Consider the following 17064-nt stretch of genomic DNA (forward strand, 5'->3'; position numbering starts at 1 on the left):
AATAAGACTCCTCAGAATTCAGGTGCTGATACCTGGACAAGTTGCTCCCTGCCCCCACTACCTACTAGTAGTGAACACACTCTGGTTACTAGAAAAATATGACTTCCCAAAACTCAGGTGCTGATAGTTGGACAAGTTGCTCCCTGCCCCCACTACTTACTAGTAGTGAGCACCCTCTGGTTAGAAGAAAGTGTGACTTCCCAAAATTCGGGTGCTGATAGTTGGACAAGTTGCTTGCTGCCCCCACTACGTACTAGTAGTGAACACTGTGGTTAATAGTAAAGTTTGACTTCCCAAAACTCAGGTGCTGATAGTTGGACAAGTTGCTCCCTGCCCCCACTACTTACTAGTAGTGAGCACCCTCTTGTTACCAGTAAAGTGTGACTTCCCAAAACTCAGGTGCTGATAGTTGGACAAGTTGCTTGCTGCCCCCACTACGTACTAGTAGTGAACATTGTGGTTAACAGTAAAGTGTGACTTCACAAAACTCCGGTGCTTATAGTTGGACAAGTTGCTCCCTGCCCCCACTACTTACTAGTAGTGAGCACTGTGGTTAATAGTAAAGTTTGACTTCACAAAACTCTGGTGCTGATAGTTGGACAAGTTGCTTGCTGCCCCCACTACCTACTAGTAGTAGACACTCTCGGGTTACTAGTAAAATGTGACTTCCCAAAACTCAGGTGCTGATAGTTGCACAAGTTGCTCGCTGCCCCCACTACTTACTAGTAGTGAGCACTCTCTGGTTAGAAGAAAGTGTGACTTCCCAAAATTCGGGTGCTGATAGTTGGACAAGTTGCTTGCTGCCCCCACTACGTACTAGTAGTGAACACTGTGGTTAATAGTAAAGTTTGACTTCCCAAAACTCAGGTGCTGATAGTTGGACAAGTTGCTCCCTGCCCCCACTACTTACTAGTAGTGAGCACCCTCTGGTTAGAAGAAAGTGTGACTTCCCAAAATTCGGGTGCTGATAGTTGGACAAGTTGCTTTCTGCCCCCACTACCTACTAGTAGTAGACACTCTCGGGTTACTAGTAAAATGTGACTTCCCAAAACTCAGGTGCTGATAGTTGCACAAGTTGCTCGCTGCCCCCACTACCTACTAGTGTTGGGCACTCTCTCGTTACTAGTAAAGTGTGACTCTCCAAATCTCAGGTGCTGATAGTTGGACAAGTTGCTTGCTGCCCGCACTACCTAGTAGCAGTGAACACTCTCTGGTTACTAGTAAAGTGTGACTTCCCAAACCTCAAGTGCTGATAGTTGGACAATTCGCTCGCTTCCCGCACTACCTACTAGTAGTGGGCACTCTCAGGTTACTAGTGAAGTGTAACTTCCCAAAACTCATGTGCTGATAGTTGGACAAGTTTCTCCCTGCTCCCAGTACCTACTAGCAGTGGGTACTCTCTTGTTACTAGTTAATTGTGTCTTCCCAAGACTCATTTGCTGATAGTGGGACAAAATGCTCCCTGTGCCCACTACCTACCACTAGTGAACTCTCTCTTGTTACTAGTAAGGTGTGACTTCCCAAACCTCAAGTGCTGATAGTTGGACAATTTTCTCGCTGCCCGCACTACCTACTAGTAGTGGGCACTCTCTGGTTACTAGTAAGGTGTGACTCCCCGAAACTCAGGTGCTGATAGTTAGACAAGTTGCTCCCTGCCTCAACTACCTACTGGTATTGGGCACTCTCTTGTTACCAGTAAAGTGTGACTTCCCAAAACTCAGGTGCTGATAGTTGGACAAGTTGCTCCCTGCCCCCACTACCTACTAGTAGTGAGCACTCTCTTCTTAATAGTCAAGTGTGACTTCTCAAAACTCAGGTGCTGATAGTTGGACAAGGTGTTTGCTACCCCCACTGCCTACTAACTTGTTGTGAACACACTCTGGTTACTAGTCAAGTGTGACTTCCCAAAACTCAGGTGCTGATAGTTGTACAAGTTGCTCCCTGCCGCCACTACCTACTAGTAGTGAGCACTCTCTTCTTACTAGTCAAGTGTGACTACTCAAAACTCAGGTGCTGATAGTTGGACAAGGTGTTTGCTACCCCCACTGCCTACTAACTTGTTGTGAACACACTCTGGTTACTAGTCAAGTGTGATTTCCTAAAACTCAGGTGCTGATAGTTGGACAAGTTGCTTCATGCTCCCCACTACCTACTAATAGTTAGCACTCTCTGGTTACTAGTAAAGTGTGACTTCCGAAAACTCAGGTTCTGATAGATGGACAAGTTGCTCTCTGCCCCCACTACCTACTAGCAGTGGGCATTCTCTGGTTACTAGCCAAATAAGACTCCCCAAAACTCAAGTGCTGATAGTTTGATAAGTTGCTCCCTGCCCCCACTACCTACTGGTAGTGAGCACTCTCTGGTTACGAGCCAAATAAAGGTCCGCTCACACTTACTGGATGGGAGACGCGGAGATAGGATAAATTTATCCTGTGTGGGCTCATACCTATCGGAAGCGCGCCTCGTCATTTGGACAGCTGATCGTCAAAACTAGTCTTAGTTGTGTGTGAAGCGTTGGTCCAGCCGAACGTAACTAATGGATCACGTGTTAGCACTTGCTCTCTTGGTAATGAGATAGCGTTTGTGTCTGAGGACTTCGGCTTCCCAAGAGCAGGTCTTTTGATTTGATGCCCATAGGCTACTTGCGTATCGTGATGAGGATGAAGTGATGATGAAGACGACACATACTCCCAACCCTGTGCCAGCGAAATTAACCAATGCTGGTTAAAATTTCCGACCCTGCCGGGAATCGAACCCGGGAACCCTGTTACCAAAAGCCAGCACGCTAACCATTTAGCCATGGTGCCGAACACTCTCTTGGTTGAAGATGCTGAAAGGGAAGAACAAAGGATGGCATTAATTTATCTTGAAATTTAAATTGTGAATTGTCTAATTTGTTTCAACCCTTGTTACGCCCTCAAGAAAAATTCAAAGTGTATTTTCGGAGGAGCAGTGTGAATTTTCAACTGCTAATTCATTGGTATTGCTATATAACTTTTACCATATATCATATTGAAAAGTGTACTGTTCAAATACATAACTGAATAACTTTTTCGGAGTCCATTTTCGACACAGCCCAGAGCTAGCAAACACTATGTGTATGTACGGTATGCACTCAACACCATTGCGAAACATCCGAATAGTATACGAACGTTACCGAAATGAATTTCCGGTGGGAGGAGGGGAAGAAATATTCTCGCAAAGGAACTTCCTCTTCTTCGGCGTGGCGCGTTTACTCTCCAGTAGGTGCAAGTTTGAGCCATCACATCTACTACGCAGCGAAAGAATATTTTTCTGCCTTCGCGCCGCGTCTCTCTTCCGGTAGGTCTGACTTCCCAAAACTCAGGTGGTGATAGTTGGACAAATTGCTCCCTTCCCCCACTACCTATTAGTGGTGGGCACTCTCTGGTTGCTAGTCAAATGTGCCTTCCCAAAACTCAAGTGCTGATAGTTGGACAAGTTGCTCACTGCCCCCACTACCTACTAGTAGTGAACACTCTCTGGTTACTAGTAAAGTGTGACTTCCCAAAACTCAGGTGCTGATAGTTGGACATGTTGCTCCCTGCCCCCACTACCTACTAGTAGTAGACACACTTTGGTTACTAGTCAAATGTGACTTCCCAAAACTCAGGTGCTGATAGTTGGACAAGTTGCTCCCTGCCCCCATTACCTACTAGTGGTGGGCACTTTCTGGTTACTAGTAAAGTGTGACTTCCCAAAACTCAGGTGCTGATAGTTGGACAAGTTGTTCCCTGCCCCCACTACCTCCCAGTAGTGAGAACTCTCTGCTTACTAGTAAAGTGTGACCTCTCAGGCCTCAGGTGCTGATACTTGGACAAATTGCTCCCTGCCCCACAACCTACTAGTGGTGGGCACTCTCTGGTTATTAGTAAAGTGTGACTTCCCAAAACTCAGGTGCTGATAGTTGGATAAATTGCTCCCTGCCCCCACTACCTACCAGTAGTGAGAAATCTCTGCTTTCGATATTGTAGGGCTTCACATTTAGTTTTCCTCTGACTCTGAAATACCACTCTTATCATAGTTGGTGCGTTAAAACTGAATAAAACATAAATGACCGGAAATTGTGTTCTCTATAACTTTTGTTATATAGTACTTTTTGATAGGACCAATAATATAGGTATTTAAAAATTACATTTTAGGTGCCGTCCCCTAAACTACAATTTGCTCCAGGGTGAATACAATTGTTTATAGTTTAGACTGTAGTTTCTTATTCCCCGACTCTATATACCGATTTTCATTAAATTCTGTTTACCTTTTTTCTCGTGGCTCGGCGTTGGTATGGACTCGGCAACAAAAATACCAATTCATGAATATCTGTGTTATCATAGCTAGTGTGGTAAAAATGTATAAGACATAAATGGTCGGAAATTTAGTTTTATATAACTTTGGTTATGTAGTATTTATCGATACGACCATTAATAATATAAATATTTGAGAATTAAATTTGAGGCCTCCCACTAAACTACCATTTCACTCAGCGTTAATTAAATGATTTATAGCCTTATATTGTAGTGGCTCATTCTCCGACTTCGCATACCAGTTTTTATCAGCATAGGACCACTAATAACATAAATATTTGAAAATTTAATTTTAGGCTTTCCCCTAAACTACCATTTCAATCAGCGTGAATAAAATTATTGATGGCCTAGATTGTAGCGACTTATTCCCCGACTTTGCATACTGATTTTCATTAAATTCTCTTTAGCCGTTTTCTAGTGATGTGTATACAGACAGACAGAAATTACGGAAACGTAAAAAGTGCAATTTCTTGTTACTGTGGACATAACAGATAGAGAAATACCATTCTTTTCAAATTCTGAGCAATGTACAGACAAAACTCTTATTTTATACAGTATATATAGATAGTGCTTTTATCCATAGTTATAAAAATCTTGGATTTGGTTACAGTGTGAAACCAGAGGGGGCAAGGTTCTGGTCTGCCACATCAAATGATGATCTACAAGAAATACCAGTGCCTGAAGGTGTGGCAAGCTTGCGAACTCGTGTCATAGAATTTTCTGGAAAGTATGAACCTGTGAAGTGGGCTTGTCGTGCCCCAATGAGAAGTGGAAAGCTCTGTCCGCGTCGAGATAGATATAAGGTGAGAACTAGACTCTCTCTGAGTTCCTGCTTATCCACTTGTATTGTACTAAAATGTTTTAGAAGTGATGTATTTATCTTCACTCTAGTGTCCTTTCCATGGGCCCATTGTGCCAAGAGATGAAACAGGAAAGTGTACCAATCCTGAAGATGCTGCGAGGTTAGAGCAAAAGGCTGAGGAGGAGCAGCGAGAGTGTCCTGACTGGCAGGATCCCCAGCTATTGGCAGATATTAAGGTGAGGAAGAACACAGTTTTCTGATATCATCATTGCAACTGAGTTAAAAGTCAGGTTGTGAGTTTCACAAATAGGAAAAGTCCTCTCAGTTTTAATTACTGCGTTGATGGGGTGAAAGTTCCTTTTAGGGATCATTGTAAGTATCTAGGTGTTAATATAAGGAAAGATCTTCATTGGAGTAATCACATAAATGGGATTGTAAATAAAGGGTACAGATCTCTGCACATGGTTATGAGAGTGTTTAGGGGTTGTAGTAAGGATGTAAAGGAGAGTGCATATAAGTCTCTGGTAAGACCCCAACTAGAGTATGGTTCCAGTGTATGGGACCCTCACCAGGATTACCTGATTCAAGAACTGGAAAAAATCCAAAGAAAAGCAGCTCGATTTGTTCTGGGTGATTTCCGATTAAAGAGTAGCGTTACAAAAATGTTGCAAAGTTTGGGTTGGGAAGAATTGAGAGAAAGAAGAAGAGCTGCTCGACTAAGTGGTATGTTTTAATTAAAAATAGGAAAGGATTTCCACCAATCAATACTTATTTATTGCATATATTAAACTACAGGACCGGTTTCGACCTCATATTCAAGGTCATCTTCAGCTGAACCATATATACATATTTATATAATGAAGCTTTGATTAAGATTGTGGTGTTGAAGGAATGTCATATGATGATGATGTACATTTAGTTACATACAAATGGGGCACGTCTTAGTGTGTACTGGCGTATATGTCATTCTGTACAATATTGCAACTGTATGTCTAAAATGTTGAAGGTCTTAAAACTAGTGTATAAAACACGTCTTTTCCTAAACTAACTTATATATATATATGTACAAGATAAAAAAACAATATATAAAAACACTTCATACATATGAACATTCGTTCTTGCTTGGTGGTCAATACATCGACTAACTTCCGTATTTAAGTCTTATTCACAGTTGTACACTTCAGCTGCTATTCTTGGAGTTTGTAAAATTGCATGGATAAAAGTTTTGTCTTCCTGTGCGTATGTGAGATAAAACACTTTCAATTTAAAAAAAAAAATATTTACATATTTTACTTGAATTTCATCCATACATTTGGCACCCTTTTTAAAATTGAAAGTGTTTTATCTCACATACGCACAGGAAGACAAAACTTTTATCCATGCAATTTTACAAACTCCAAGAATAGCAGCTGAAGTGTACAACTGTGAATAAGACTTAAATACGGAAGTTAGTCGATGTATTGACCACCAAGCAAGAACGAATGTTCATATGTATGAAGTGTTTTTATATATTGTTTTTTTATCTTGTACATATATATATAAGTTAGTTTAGGAAAAGACGTGTTTTATACACTAGTTTTAAGACCTTCAACATTTTAGACATACAGTTGCAATATTGTACAGAATGACATATACGCCAGTACACGCTAAGACGTGCCCCATTTGTATGTAACTAAATGTACATCATCATCATATGACATTCCTTCAACACCACAATCTTAATCAAAGCTTCATTATATAAATATGTATATATGGTTCAGCTGAAGATGACCTTGAATATGAGGTCGAAACCGGTCCTGTAGTTTAATATATACAATAAATAAGTATTGATTGGTGGAAATCCTCTCCTATTTTTAATTGTGCAATTGTCAATACGGAAATGAAGATTATAGATTACGATAAGTGGTATGTTCTGAGCTGTCAGCGGAGAGATGGCGTGGAATGACATTAGTAGACGAATAAGTTTGAATGGCGTTTATAAAAGTAGGAAAGATCACAATATGAAGATAAAGTTGGAATTCAAGAGGACAAACTGGGGCAAATATTCATTTATAGGAAGGGGAGTTAGGGATTGGAATAACTTACCAAGGGAGACGTTCAATAAATTTCCAATTTCTTTGAAATCATTTAGGAAAAGGCTAGGAAAGCAACAGATAGGGAATCTGCCACTTGGGCGACTGCCCTAAATGCAGATCAGTATTGATTGATTGATTGATTGATAGATAGATAGATATAATTCTAAGCCATTGGAACTATCTGAGAGTTGTTCAGACTAGAAGATAGTGAATGTGGCAAAACTAGTCAGGATTCTTACCCAGGTTTGATTCATCAAGGAGTTTTACCGATGTCCATTCAACGTACGTTATCACAATTGAGGAACTATCGGATGATGGGATGGAATTCCCGGTCTAGAAAATAAAAAATAACTGCCGAGAGGATTCAATAGGCTGACCACATGTTGCGTCATAATCTGCAGGCCTTGGACCTTAGCAGTAGTTGCTTCATATGCAAAGTTCCCTCGGGCTGGAGGCTTATGATTTATTTAAATCATAAACTTGAAACTAGTTGTAAGCCTTTTATCAAAACAGTACTAGCTGATGTCTTTGCTATGGAATTCTACATTGCATACAGAATTCTAGATGAAGTAGTGTGCAATTAGGGAGTAATATTTCATTTTCAAAGTTTATCATTTTCATGTTCCATGTTAATGACAATATAATTATTGTAGACAAATGAGGTAAACCACCTGATCAACACAATATAAAATTGGTATTTCAATTTATTTTAATGTTGGTACTAGTTTCAGCCGATTGCTATTAGGCCATCATTAGCCATGAAAATGAAAATCCACAGCCTGTTTCCAGTCATTCAACTGGGTCAGGAATAAAATGAAGCCCCCATCTAGCGGCGAGGATAGGAATTGTGCCGGCTGCCGAAGCCTGTCGCACTCCTCTGGCCACCATCAGCCATAAGGTCTTAAAATACTTAAAAAACTAACTGGCCATACATACAACAAAAACGGATAGCATTCATACATATACATCCATTATCATTATAGCCCGTTACGCCTTTCAGCGTTCAGTCTGCAAGCCTCAATGAATTTACTAAACATCGCCACAATCCTCTATTTGCAACTAGTGCTGTGGCTTCATTTAGTTCTATACCTCTTATCTTTGAATTGTTAGAAACTGCGTCTAACCATTGTCGTTTTGGTCTCCCTGTACTTCTCTTACCCTCCATAACAAAGTCCATTATTCTCCTAGGTAACCTATCCTCCTCCATTCGCCTCACATGATCCCAACACTGAAGCCGGTTTATGCATACAGCTTCATCCATCGAGTTCAATCCTAACCTAGCCTTTATATCCTCATTCTGAGTACTCTCCTGCCATTGTTCCCACCTGTTTGTACCAGCAATTATTCTCACTACTTTCATGTCTGTTACTTCCAACTTATTAATAAAATATCCTATGTCCACCCAGCTTTTGCTCCCGTAAAGCAAAGTTGGTCTGAAAACAGATCAATGTAAAGATAGTTTCCTCTGGGAGCTGACTTCCTTCTTACAGAATACTGCTGATTGCAACTGCGAGCTCACTGCATTAGCTTTACTGCACCTTGATTCAATCTCACTTACTATATTACCATCCTGGGAGAACACACAACCTAAATAGTTGAATTTATCAACCTGTTCTAGCTTTGTATCACCAATCTGACATTCAGTTCTGTTGAATTTCTTACCTACTGACATCAATTTAGTCTTTGAGAGGCTAATTTTCATACCATACTCGTTGTACCTATTTTCAAGTTCTGAGATATTAGACTGCAGGCTTTCGGCACAATCTGCCATTAAGAGCAAGTCTTCAGCATAGGCCATACTGCTTACTACATTTCCACCTAACTGAATTCCTCCCTGCCACTTTATATCTTTCAGCAGATGATCCATGTAAACTACGAACAGCAAAGGTGAAATATTACAGCCTTGTCTAACCCCTGAACCAAGAACTCATTCTACCATCAATTCTCACTGAAGCTCAATTGTCAACATAAATGCCTTTGATTGATTTTTATAATCTACCTCTTTTACCACGGTACCCTGTGATATGCTTTCTCTAGATCTACGAAACATAAATACAACTGTCTATTCCTCTCGTAGCATTTTTCAGTTACCTGGCGCATACTGAAAGTCTGATCCTGACAGCCCCTCTGTGATCTGAAACCACACTGGTTTTCATCCAACTTCTTCTCAACCACTGATCACACCCTCCCTTCCAAGATGCCAGTGAATACTTTGCCTGGTATACTTATCAATGAGATTATACCTCGATAGTTGTTGCAATCCTTCCTGTTCCCTTGGTTATAGTTAGGTGCAATTACTGCTTTTGTCCAATCTGAAGGTATCTTACCAACACTCCAGGCTAATCTTACTACTCTATGAAGCAATTTCGCTGCCTTCCTACTACAGTAGAACCTCGATAATTCAAAATCGGTTAATTCAAAATCCACGTAATTCGAAGAAGCTCTCGTTCCCGGAAACATGAGATACAGTTTTGCATGTTATTTAAATTGTTTAATTCGAAATACGGATAATTCGTAATTCGAAGTACATTGTCGGCCCCATTACTGAAATTCAGACTTTTAATTCGAAACTGCCTTTACATTTTAAAACAATAGTATGTTACAGAGTAATTTCAACTCTAAATTTATCCGCGTCATAATAGAACGCGTGTTCCGGAACGTGGAGGGGTACCTTTCCGCACTTACACTCGCTTCAGTGGGTCTACAGTGCGCTTCATGATTGCCGAGTTGAATGAAATCGGAATTCTTTGGTATTCAACCTTTTAAGGAACGCCGTAATATCACGCAACAGGCAGTGTGCGGGAAAACAGAATGCGCGAACACTGGCGATGCCGACAGTTGACGAAAAAGCGTGGCTCATATAATAACTTCGTAGGCACTGAACAATACTGTCATTGCCGATGAAACTGCATTGCTTTATTTTAATGCGAGCCCAAATGGTCTTATGGTTTTAAAGGAGAAAGTGCCATCCGGGGAATGGTACAAGGGTCGGGGATGTGGGTCATAGTAGTGCGTTGCAATTGCAATGCACATGGAAGCGAGAAACTTTATCTCCTCGTCATAGAAAAGTTTGATAAGCTAGAATGTTTAAAGGGCGTCGGGCATTTTCCATCCCAGTACAAAGCATCTAAAAATGCAAACAGTACTGATATCCAAAAAATAATGCATTTGCACAGGGGAACCAGCATAATTTATCCTTGTCTTTGAATTGTGTGATTTTTTTTTTCCTTTCGTTGCGTGAGGTTATGTTCGTCAGTGATTTATCCAAGTGCATTATTTGAACATTGTAAATGCACCTTGTTGGATACATTTCGGAAATAGTTTTTCCATGGCATTGGAAAGATTTAAACTGTGAATCGAGGTGATGGCATGTATTAATGGGTCTTAGAATACTTTGTGACGCGGCGAGTGTTTACATTTCTGAAGTACAAGAGAAGTGCCATGGCGGGAAATCGTACAAGGATAGAGTCATAGGAAAGTTTGATTTTAAGGGCATCGGGTACTTTCTGTGTAAATACAAGGCATCTAAAATGCATACAGTATAGTACTCCAATGAATAAAGCACTTGCACATGGGAGCCAGCATAGATTTCTCCTCGTCTTTGAATCGTGCTTTTTTTTTTTTCTTTCTTTCTTTCATTGCGTGAGGTTATATTTGCCAGTGAGATATGCAAGTGCATTATTTGAATACTGTAAATGCAAATTTTTGGATAAATTTTGGAAATACAGTTGAACCTGCTTTATACATAACTCTGTTCTACGTAATTCGTATTTGTACGTAATTTCCTTTAGGTCCCGGCAAAATATAATTTAAAAGAGTGTTAATTAAACCTTACTTATACGTAATCCGTTTATACGTAATTCGCTGTTATACGTATTAAATGTCATTGAAATATAACTGAGTTTTGCGTAATCGTAATGAGAATGTGCTTTTTAAAAAGAAACTACTGTATTTACGAAGTTTCCTCTTTGTCGGCATGGGCAGAAGTAGAGCGATCGGGTTTCGGTGCTGAAACAGAACATAGAGTTTCGCCGAGTGACATTGTTGACGCTTACTTTCTGGCGGCTTAACAAAGGCGAGTCCCCTTCGCTCTTCCTCTACATTCGTCGTTTTTGACACGCCGCCAAAGATTAAGATACATTATAAGCAAAGTGGGCGGTTTGGGTGCGGAAACAAAAGAAAATGCAGTAAATTTGTTTGAATATGAGAATTTCTCTCGTGGGAACAACGGAGAAGTAAAATGTCCACGATGCTAGTATCTGGTGTTTACTGTTGAACAGTCGTTTTGTCATCCAGTTGCTTTTGATTAGCCATGGAGAACAGAAAAAGGAAAAGTTATACGAGAAGTGGACGCTAATCCACACAAAACAAAAAATTAATCGCTTCAGACTTAGGGATTGCTTATACCACACTATGTACAATCGTCAGTAAAAGAAACGCTATTTTGGATCAGTTCTTAAAACTGGGTTCAAAATGACCAAAACACAGCCGTCAGCAAGAAGGATGGTACGTAGATTTGGAGAAAGCACTTTTCATACGGTTTCGCCAAAAGCGGGCTGCAGCTCTACCAATCAGTGGAGACATGCTGTAGGCAAAGGCGATAGATTTATCTGAAATGATGATTATCACTGCTGATTTCAAGGCTTCGTCAGGATGTTTGCAAGGATTTAAAGATCGTCATGGAATCACAGGGAGAACAATTTCCGGTGACTCAAAATCTGCGGACGATGTCACAGTGCAACACTGGAAAGAAGAGGTTCTGTCGGGTATCGTAAGTGATTTTCTGCCTCCAAACATCTACAACTGCGATGAGACCGGCCGATTCTACAATCTCATTCCTAATAAAACATTATCTGAAAAAGGTGACTCATGCCATGGAGGGAAGAAAAGTAAAATTTGTGTAACAGTATTTCTCGCCACGAATGAAGATTGATCTGACAAACTTCATCCACTTGTGATAGGAAAATTGGAGAATCCGAGGTGTTTTAAGAGTGCGAAAACAAAACCTACGGAATACGAATCCAATGGAACAGTGGTTGGAAAAACTAAAAAAGAAACAGAAGAAGATCCTTCTTCTTATGGATCGATGTGCAGCACATCCACCTCAAATCGTTCTGGAGAAAGTCCGAGTGGAATTTTCCCCTCCTAACTGTACCAGTGTTCTACAACCACGTGATTTGGGCATCATTGCAAATTTCAAAGTGCATTATAGAAAAATGCTGGTTCAACATTTAATAACACTGAGTGATGCAGGAAATGAACCTCTCTCCATTAATTTACTACAAGCCATGGATTTTATTTTGGCTGCCTGAAAGCAGGTGTCTTCGTCCACAATCAGCAACTGTTTCCCCAAAGCTGGTGCCTTACTAGAAGAAGCTGTCTCTAATGATGATCATGGGGACGAAGTTTTGTCTGGCAATGAGCTAACGCTACCAGAGGGTGGAGAATTCGATACTTTTGTGCATTTCGATGATAATCTGGCTGTATGTGGAGAACTACCGGGTGAAGAGTTTATTGCTGACGTATGCCAACAACGCGGCGGTGATGGACCAGCAACAAGCGATAGTGACATTGGAGGTGGAGATAACGATTTGAATCTTGACCCCTGAACTGTGTGAAGTGTTAAGTGCAATCGAAGTGTGTAGGCGTTACATCAGTGCGAACAGTTGTAGTGAACATGCTTTGAATTCATTACTAAGTTTTCTAAAGGAGGTTTATACTCTTAATGCTAGGAAAGTGAAACAAGCCAAACTATCTTATTTTTTTAAGGCTGGACCAAGTTCAAAATATTTTCTGTCTTAATGTATTTATTATTTGCAAGGATTTACACATTCTACTGGTTTTTCAGTAAATATGTGATGTATTGCGTAAGTCTGATTTCTAAGTAATTCTGAGTTACAAGTAGTTTTTTCTCTTCCCCTTGATATACGTATAAGTCAGGATCAACTGTATTTCTTTTTTCATGGCATTTGAATGGTATAAACTGTGAATCAAGGTTAACTGCATGCAGTAACGGGCCTTAGAATATTTGGTAACGCGGCAAGGGTTGGTACTTCTGAATTGCGAATTGGCGGTTAATTCGAAATCACGTAATTCGAAGTCCGATTTTTGAGTCCCAATGACTTCGAATTAATGAGGTTTTACTGTATATACTTCTCCAGTTCAGGTCTAATTTCATCTATTCCTGCTGCTTTATGACAATGGAGTTTATTTACCATCCTTTCCACTTCCCCAAGCGTAATTTCAACATTATTTTCCTCCTACCCATGAGCTTGGCTGTTCGCAACACCACCAGGACGATTTCCTTTTACATTGAGATGGTCAAAATATTCCCCTCACCTCTTCAGTGATGCCCTTGGATCTATTGTGAGCTCACCTGAATTACCCAAAACACTGTTCATTTCCTATTTCCCTCCCTTCCTAAGATTCTTTATTACTGTCCAGAAAGGTTTCCCTGCTGCTTGACCTAGCCTTTCCACGTAAATTACCAAAATCTTCCCATGACTTCTTTTTGGATTCAACTACTATTTGTTTTTCTCTGTTTCCCTGTCTGCATCGGCCGTTGTTTGGAGCCATTTCTGATAAGCTTTCTTTTTACGTTTCCGAGCTGCTCTCACTTCATCATTCCACCAAGATTTTTTTGCTTTTTCCCATCTTTACACACAATTGTTCCTAGGCAGTCCCTTGCTGTTTCTACTACAGCATCCCTGTATGCCACCCATTCTCTTGCTCATACCTGCCAACTTTCCCGATTTAGGCGGGAGACTCCCGATTTTCGACAGTTCTTCCCGCCTCCCGATTATTCTATCTTTTCTCCCGATTTTAGATTTTTTTTTTTTTTTTTGGTGAACTTTAAACATTTGTTTTAAAATCCCGCCATTTCAGCTTTTTTACGCCAGTGGCCGGAAGTCCTTCGCTCATTGGCCGCTTTCAAACGAAATATCAAAGTTTATTAATGCGAGAAATGTGAGCGAATGTGCGATGTTTATTGAAGCCTGTATATCGCGACGCGTATATCGATTGTCAATCTCTTGTTCTCGCGTGCTGTGTTCGTGTTCGTTAACGTCAGTCTAGTCGATTCCATCCTCTTTGGTCGATTCTAGAGACTAGTTGCTTTGTTAGTAATTTAGTGACATAATTTCAAATGATAACGACTAGTGACTTTCCTAGAGATTTTAGGAGCCATTTGGAGACAATTGACTAATTTTAATTTATCTCAGTATAAATAAAATGTTTTGTCTGTACATTGCTCAGAATTTAAAAAGAATGATATTTCCGTACCGGTCGTGGTCATAGTAACAAGGGGAAATACAAGTTTTAATTTTCTGTAATGTATGTATGTATGTACGCAGGCTCATCACGAGAAAACGGCTGAAGTGAATTTAAAGAAAATCGGTATATAACGTCGGGGAATAAGTCGCTACAACCTGGGCCATAAATAATTTTATTCACACTGAGTGAAATGGTAGTTTAGGGGAAGGCCTAAAATTTCATTCTCACATACTTGTTATTATTGGCCCTAGTGATAAATACTACGTAACTAAAGTTATATATTATTAAATTTCCTATCATTTATAACTTACACATTTTGACCGTACCGGCTGTGAGAACAGAGATATTCATGAATTTGGATTTTTTTCTTTTGCCAAGTCCATATCAGCGCCAAGGTACGAGAAAATGGGTGAACAGAATTTTATATAAAGTCAGAGAATAAGGAACTACAGTCCATGCTATAAATAATTTTATTCACTCTGTTTGAAATCGTAGCTTAGGGGAAGGTGCCAAAAATTTAATTTTTAATTACCTATCGTAGTGGTCATATTGAAAAGTACTACATAACAAAAGTTACAGAGAATGCAATTTCCTAATATTTGTCTTATTCAGTTTTGCAAGAGACAATTCTCATGATTGATTCGTATTGAAACTGACTTAAGCATATTATCACAAAAATAATTTATTCTATTATCACCACCTATTCAATACAAGCCACGTGCTATGTGGATGAAATCTACATAATACTATATACACTTCTCAGGGACATTTTTTGCCCCTTGTTAAGGGCATCATCAACCTTTAGGTAACCTTAAGGTCAAATGTCTGAAACATTATCTATTCATACATGGATTAATGTGTAACATACTTTTCATTTTAATCCATGTATGAATAGATAATGTTTCAGACATTTGACCTTCAGGTTACGTACAGGCTGATAATGCCGTTAACAAGGGGCGAAACATGTCCGTGATAAGTGTATATAGTATTATATAGATTTCATCCACGTAGCACGTGGCTTGTATTGAAAAGGTGGTAATAATAGAATAAATTATTTTTGTGATAATTTGCTTATTCAGTTTTACCGTTCCGACTACAATAATATTGGTGGTGATGGTGATTAAATTTTGAAGATTATAAGAATGAGGAAAGTCATGAAGGAACAATCGCTTGAATAATAACACAAGAGGGAATCATGAAAGAAAGGACGACTCGCTTTACATTAGATGCTCTCATATCACAGATTCGGAAGAAAACTAAATGTGAAGGCCTCCAATGTAGAAAGCCCATAAAATTGATCAACAATAATATTAGATTGACCATTGTTTGTTGTGATGTGCTTTGTGCATTCTGCTGCCATTTATCTACGATATCTACTGCTGCGTTTCAAGTATAACAGCCTGCCTGAATACTGGCGGGAAGAAGCCGGGGAGTGGGGAGTTAGATCTCTCTCTTCTTTAGCATGCCATTCTTCTGATACTACTGGTACATAACACACTGGATCATCATAGTATTCCAGCTATTCGATCCCTACTCTGAGGTAGTAATTTGAATGAGCAGTGTGCACACTTAAAGAGAATAATTACACAGGAGTGTTTGCGGCTGTCTGCAGCCTGGTCATTCTAGCTCTGAAACTTTGAACTGTTCGATTGACACTGTAGTACTTTTTGCTAAAAGTGAGAAAATGTGCTGTTTTCATTTAATCGAATATGTCGTATGAAAGCATTGCTTTTAATCGCAACATTCATACTGGCGTCATTGTAATGACATGTTGACTTCAGTTGGGAAAACTATAAGGACAGTCTGAGAATTCCGTAGCGAAGCATGGGTACACCATCTACTTATTTGATCCAAGTAGCATTGAGCTTCGCATAATTGTGCGGGCGCTTGATGCAATATATTAATCTATGCATTTGCTAAGTAATGGCATCTAAGTGCATGACTGATTCACATATGTGGAGCATGGGTTGATACTATTTTCGGTAGGCTTATCAGAGACCGATCATCCCACTCGCGTACTTCCTGTGAGGGAATAGAGATGTGTAATTTTTAACCTTGTAGCCTCGTATAGCAACAGTCGGGCTTTGAGACAATAAGTGTTATAAATATATCGTACTATTCTGTTGTGCAAGACGTGTAGAATAAGCAATTTTGACCAATTGTATCTCCTGATTTCTCCAGATTTTTCCAGATTTTCACATCAAAATCTCCTGATTTTTGGTTTTGTAAAGTTGGCAGGTATGCTTGCTATATCCTGAACCTGCTTACTGTCTACTGTTCGAAACTTCTCACTAATCATAACGATGTACTTCCCTCTAATTTCTTCGACCTGGAGAATTCTGCTCTTATTCGTTTGCAGATGGATTTCACTTTCTCTATCGTAGGCCTGGAGATACTTAGTTCACTACAGATCAGATAGTAGTCTGTATCATCGAAAAATCTGCAAAAAACTCGTACATTCCTGACAGACTTCCTGAATTCGAAGTCTGTTAAGATATAGTCTATTATGGATCTGGTACCCCTAGCCTCCCATGTGCAGTGGTGAATAGCTTTATGCTTGAAGAATGTAAGAAGATGTACAATATTATAGGGAAGG

General features: G+C 39.8%; 1 protein-coding gene across 3 annotated transcripts in view; it reads left to right on the top strand.

Annotated features, from left to right (window-relative positions):
• LOC136879065 (UV-stimulated scaffold protein A) overlaps window positions 1–17064 on the top strand; it is a 334211-nt gene that overhangs the window by 176720 nt on the left and 140427 nt on the right. For all 3 annotated transcript variants that reach the window (XM_067152813.2, XM_067152815.2, XM_067152814.2), the window contains 2 exons: window positions 4930–5122; window positions 5211–5357. In XM_067152813.2, the coding sequence (XP_067008914.2) occupies window positions 4930–5122; window positions 5211–5357 (340 nt within the window). The remainder of the gene's footprint in view (window positions 1–4929; window positions 5123–5210; window positions 5358–17064) is intronic.

The sequence above is a fragment of the Anabrus simplex genome, chromosome 8 (assembly GCF_040414725.1).
Source record: "Anabrus simplex isolate iqAnaSimp1 chromosome 8, ASM4041472v1, whole genome shotgun sequence".
NCBI classification, from domain to species: domain Eukaryota; kingdom Metazoa; phylum Arthropoda; class Insecta; order Orthoptera; family Tettigoniidae; genus Anabrus; species Anabrus simplex.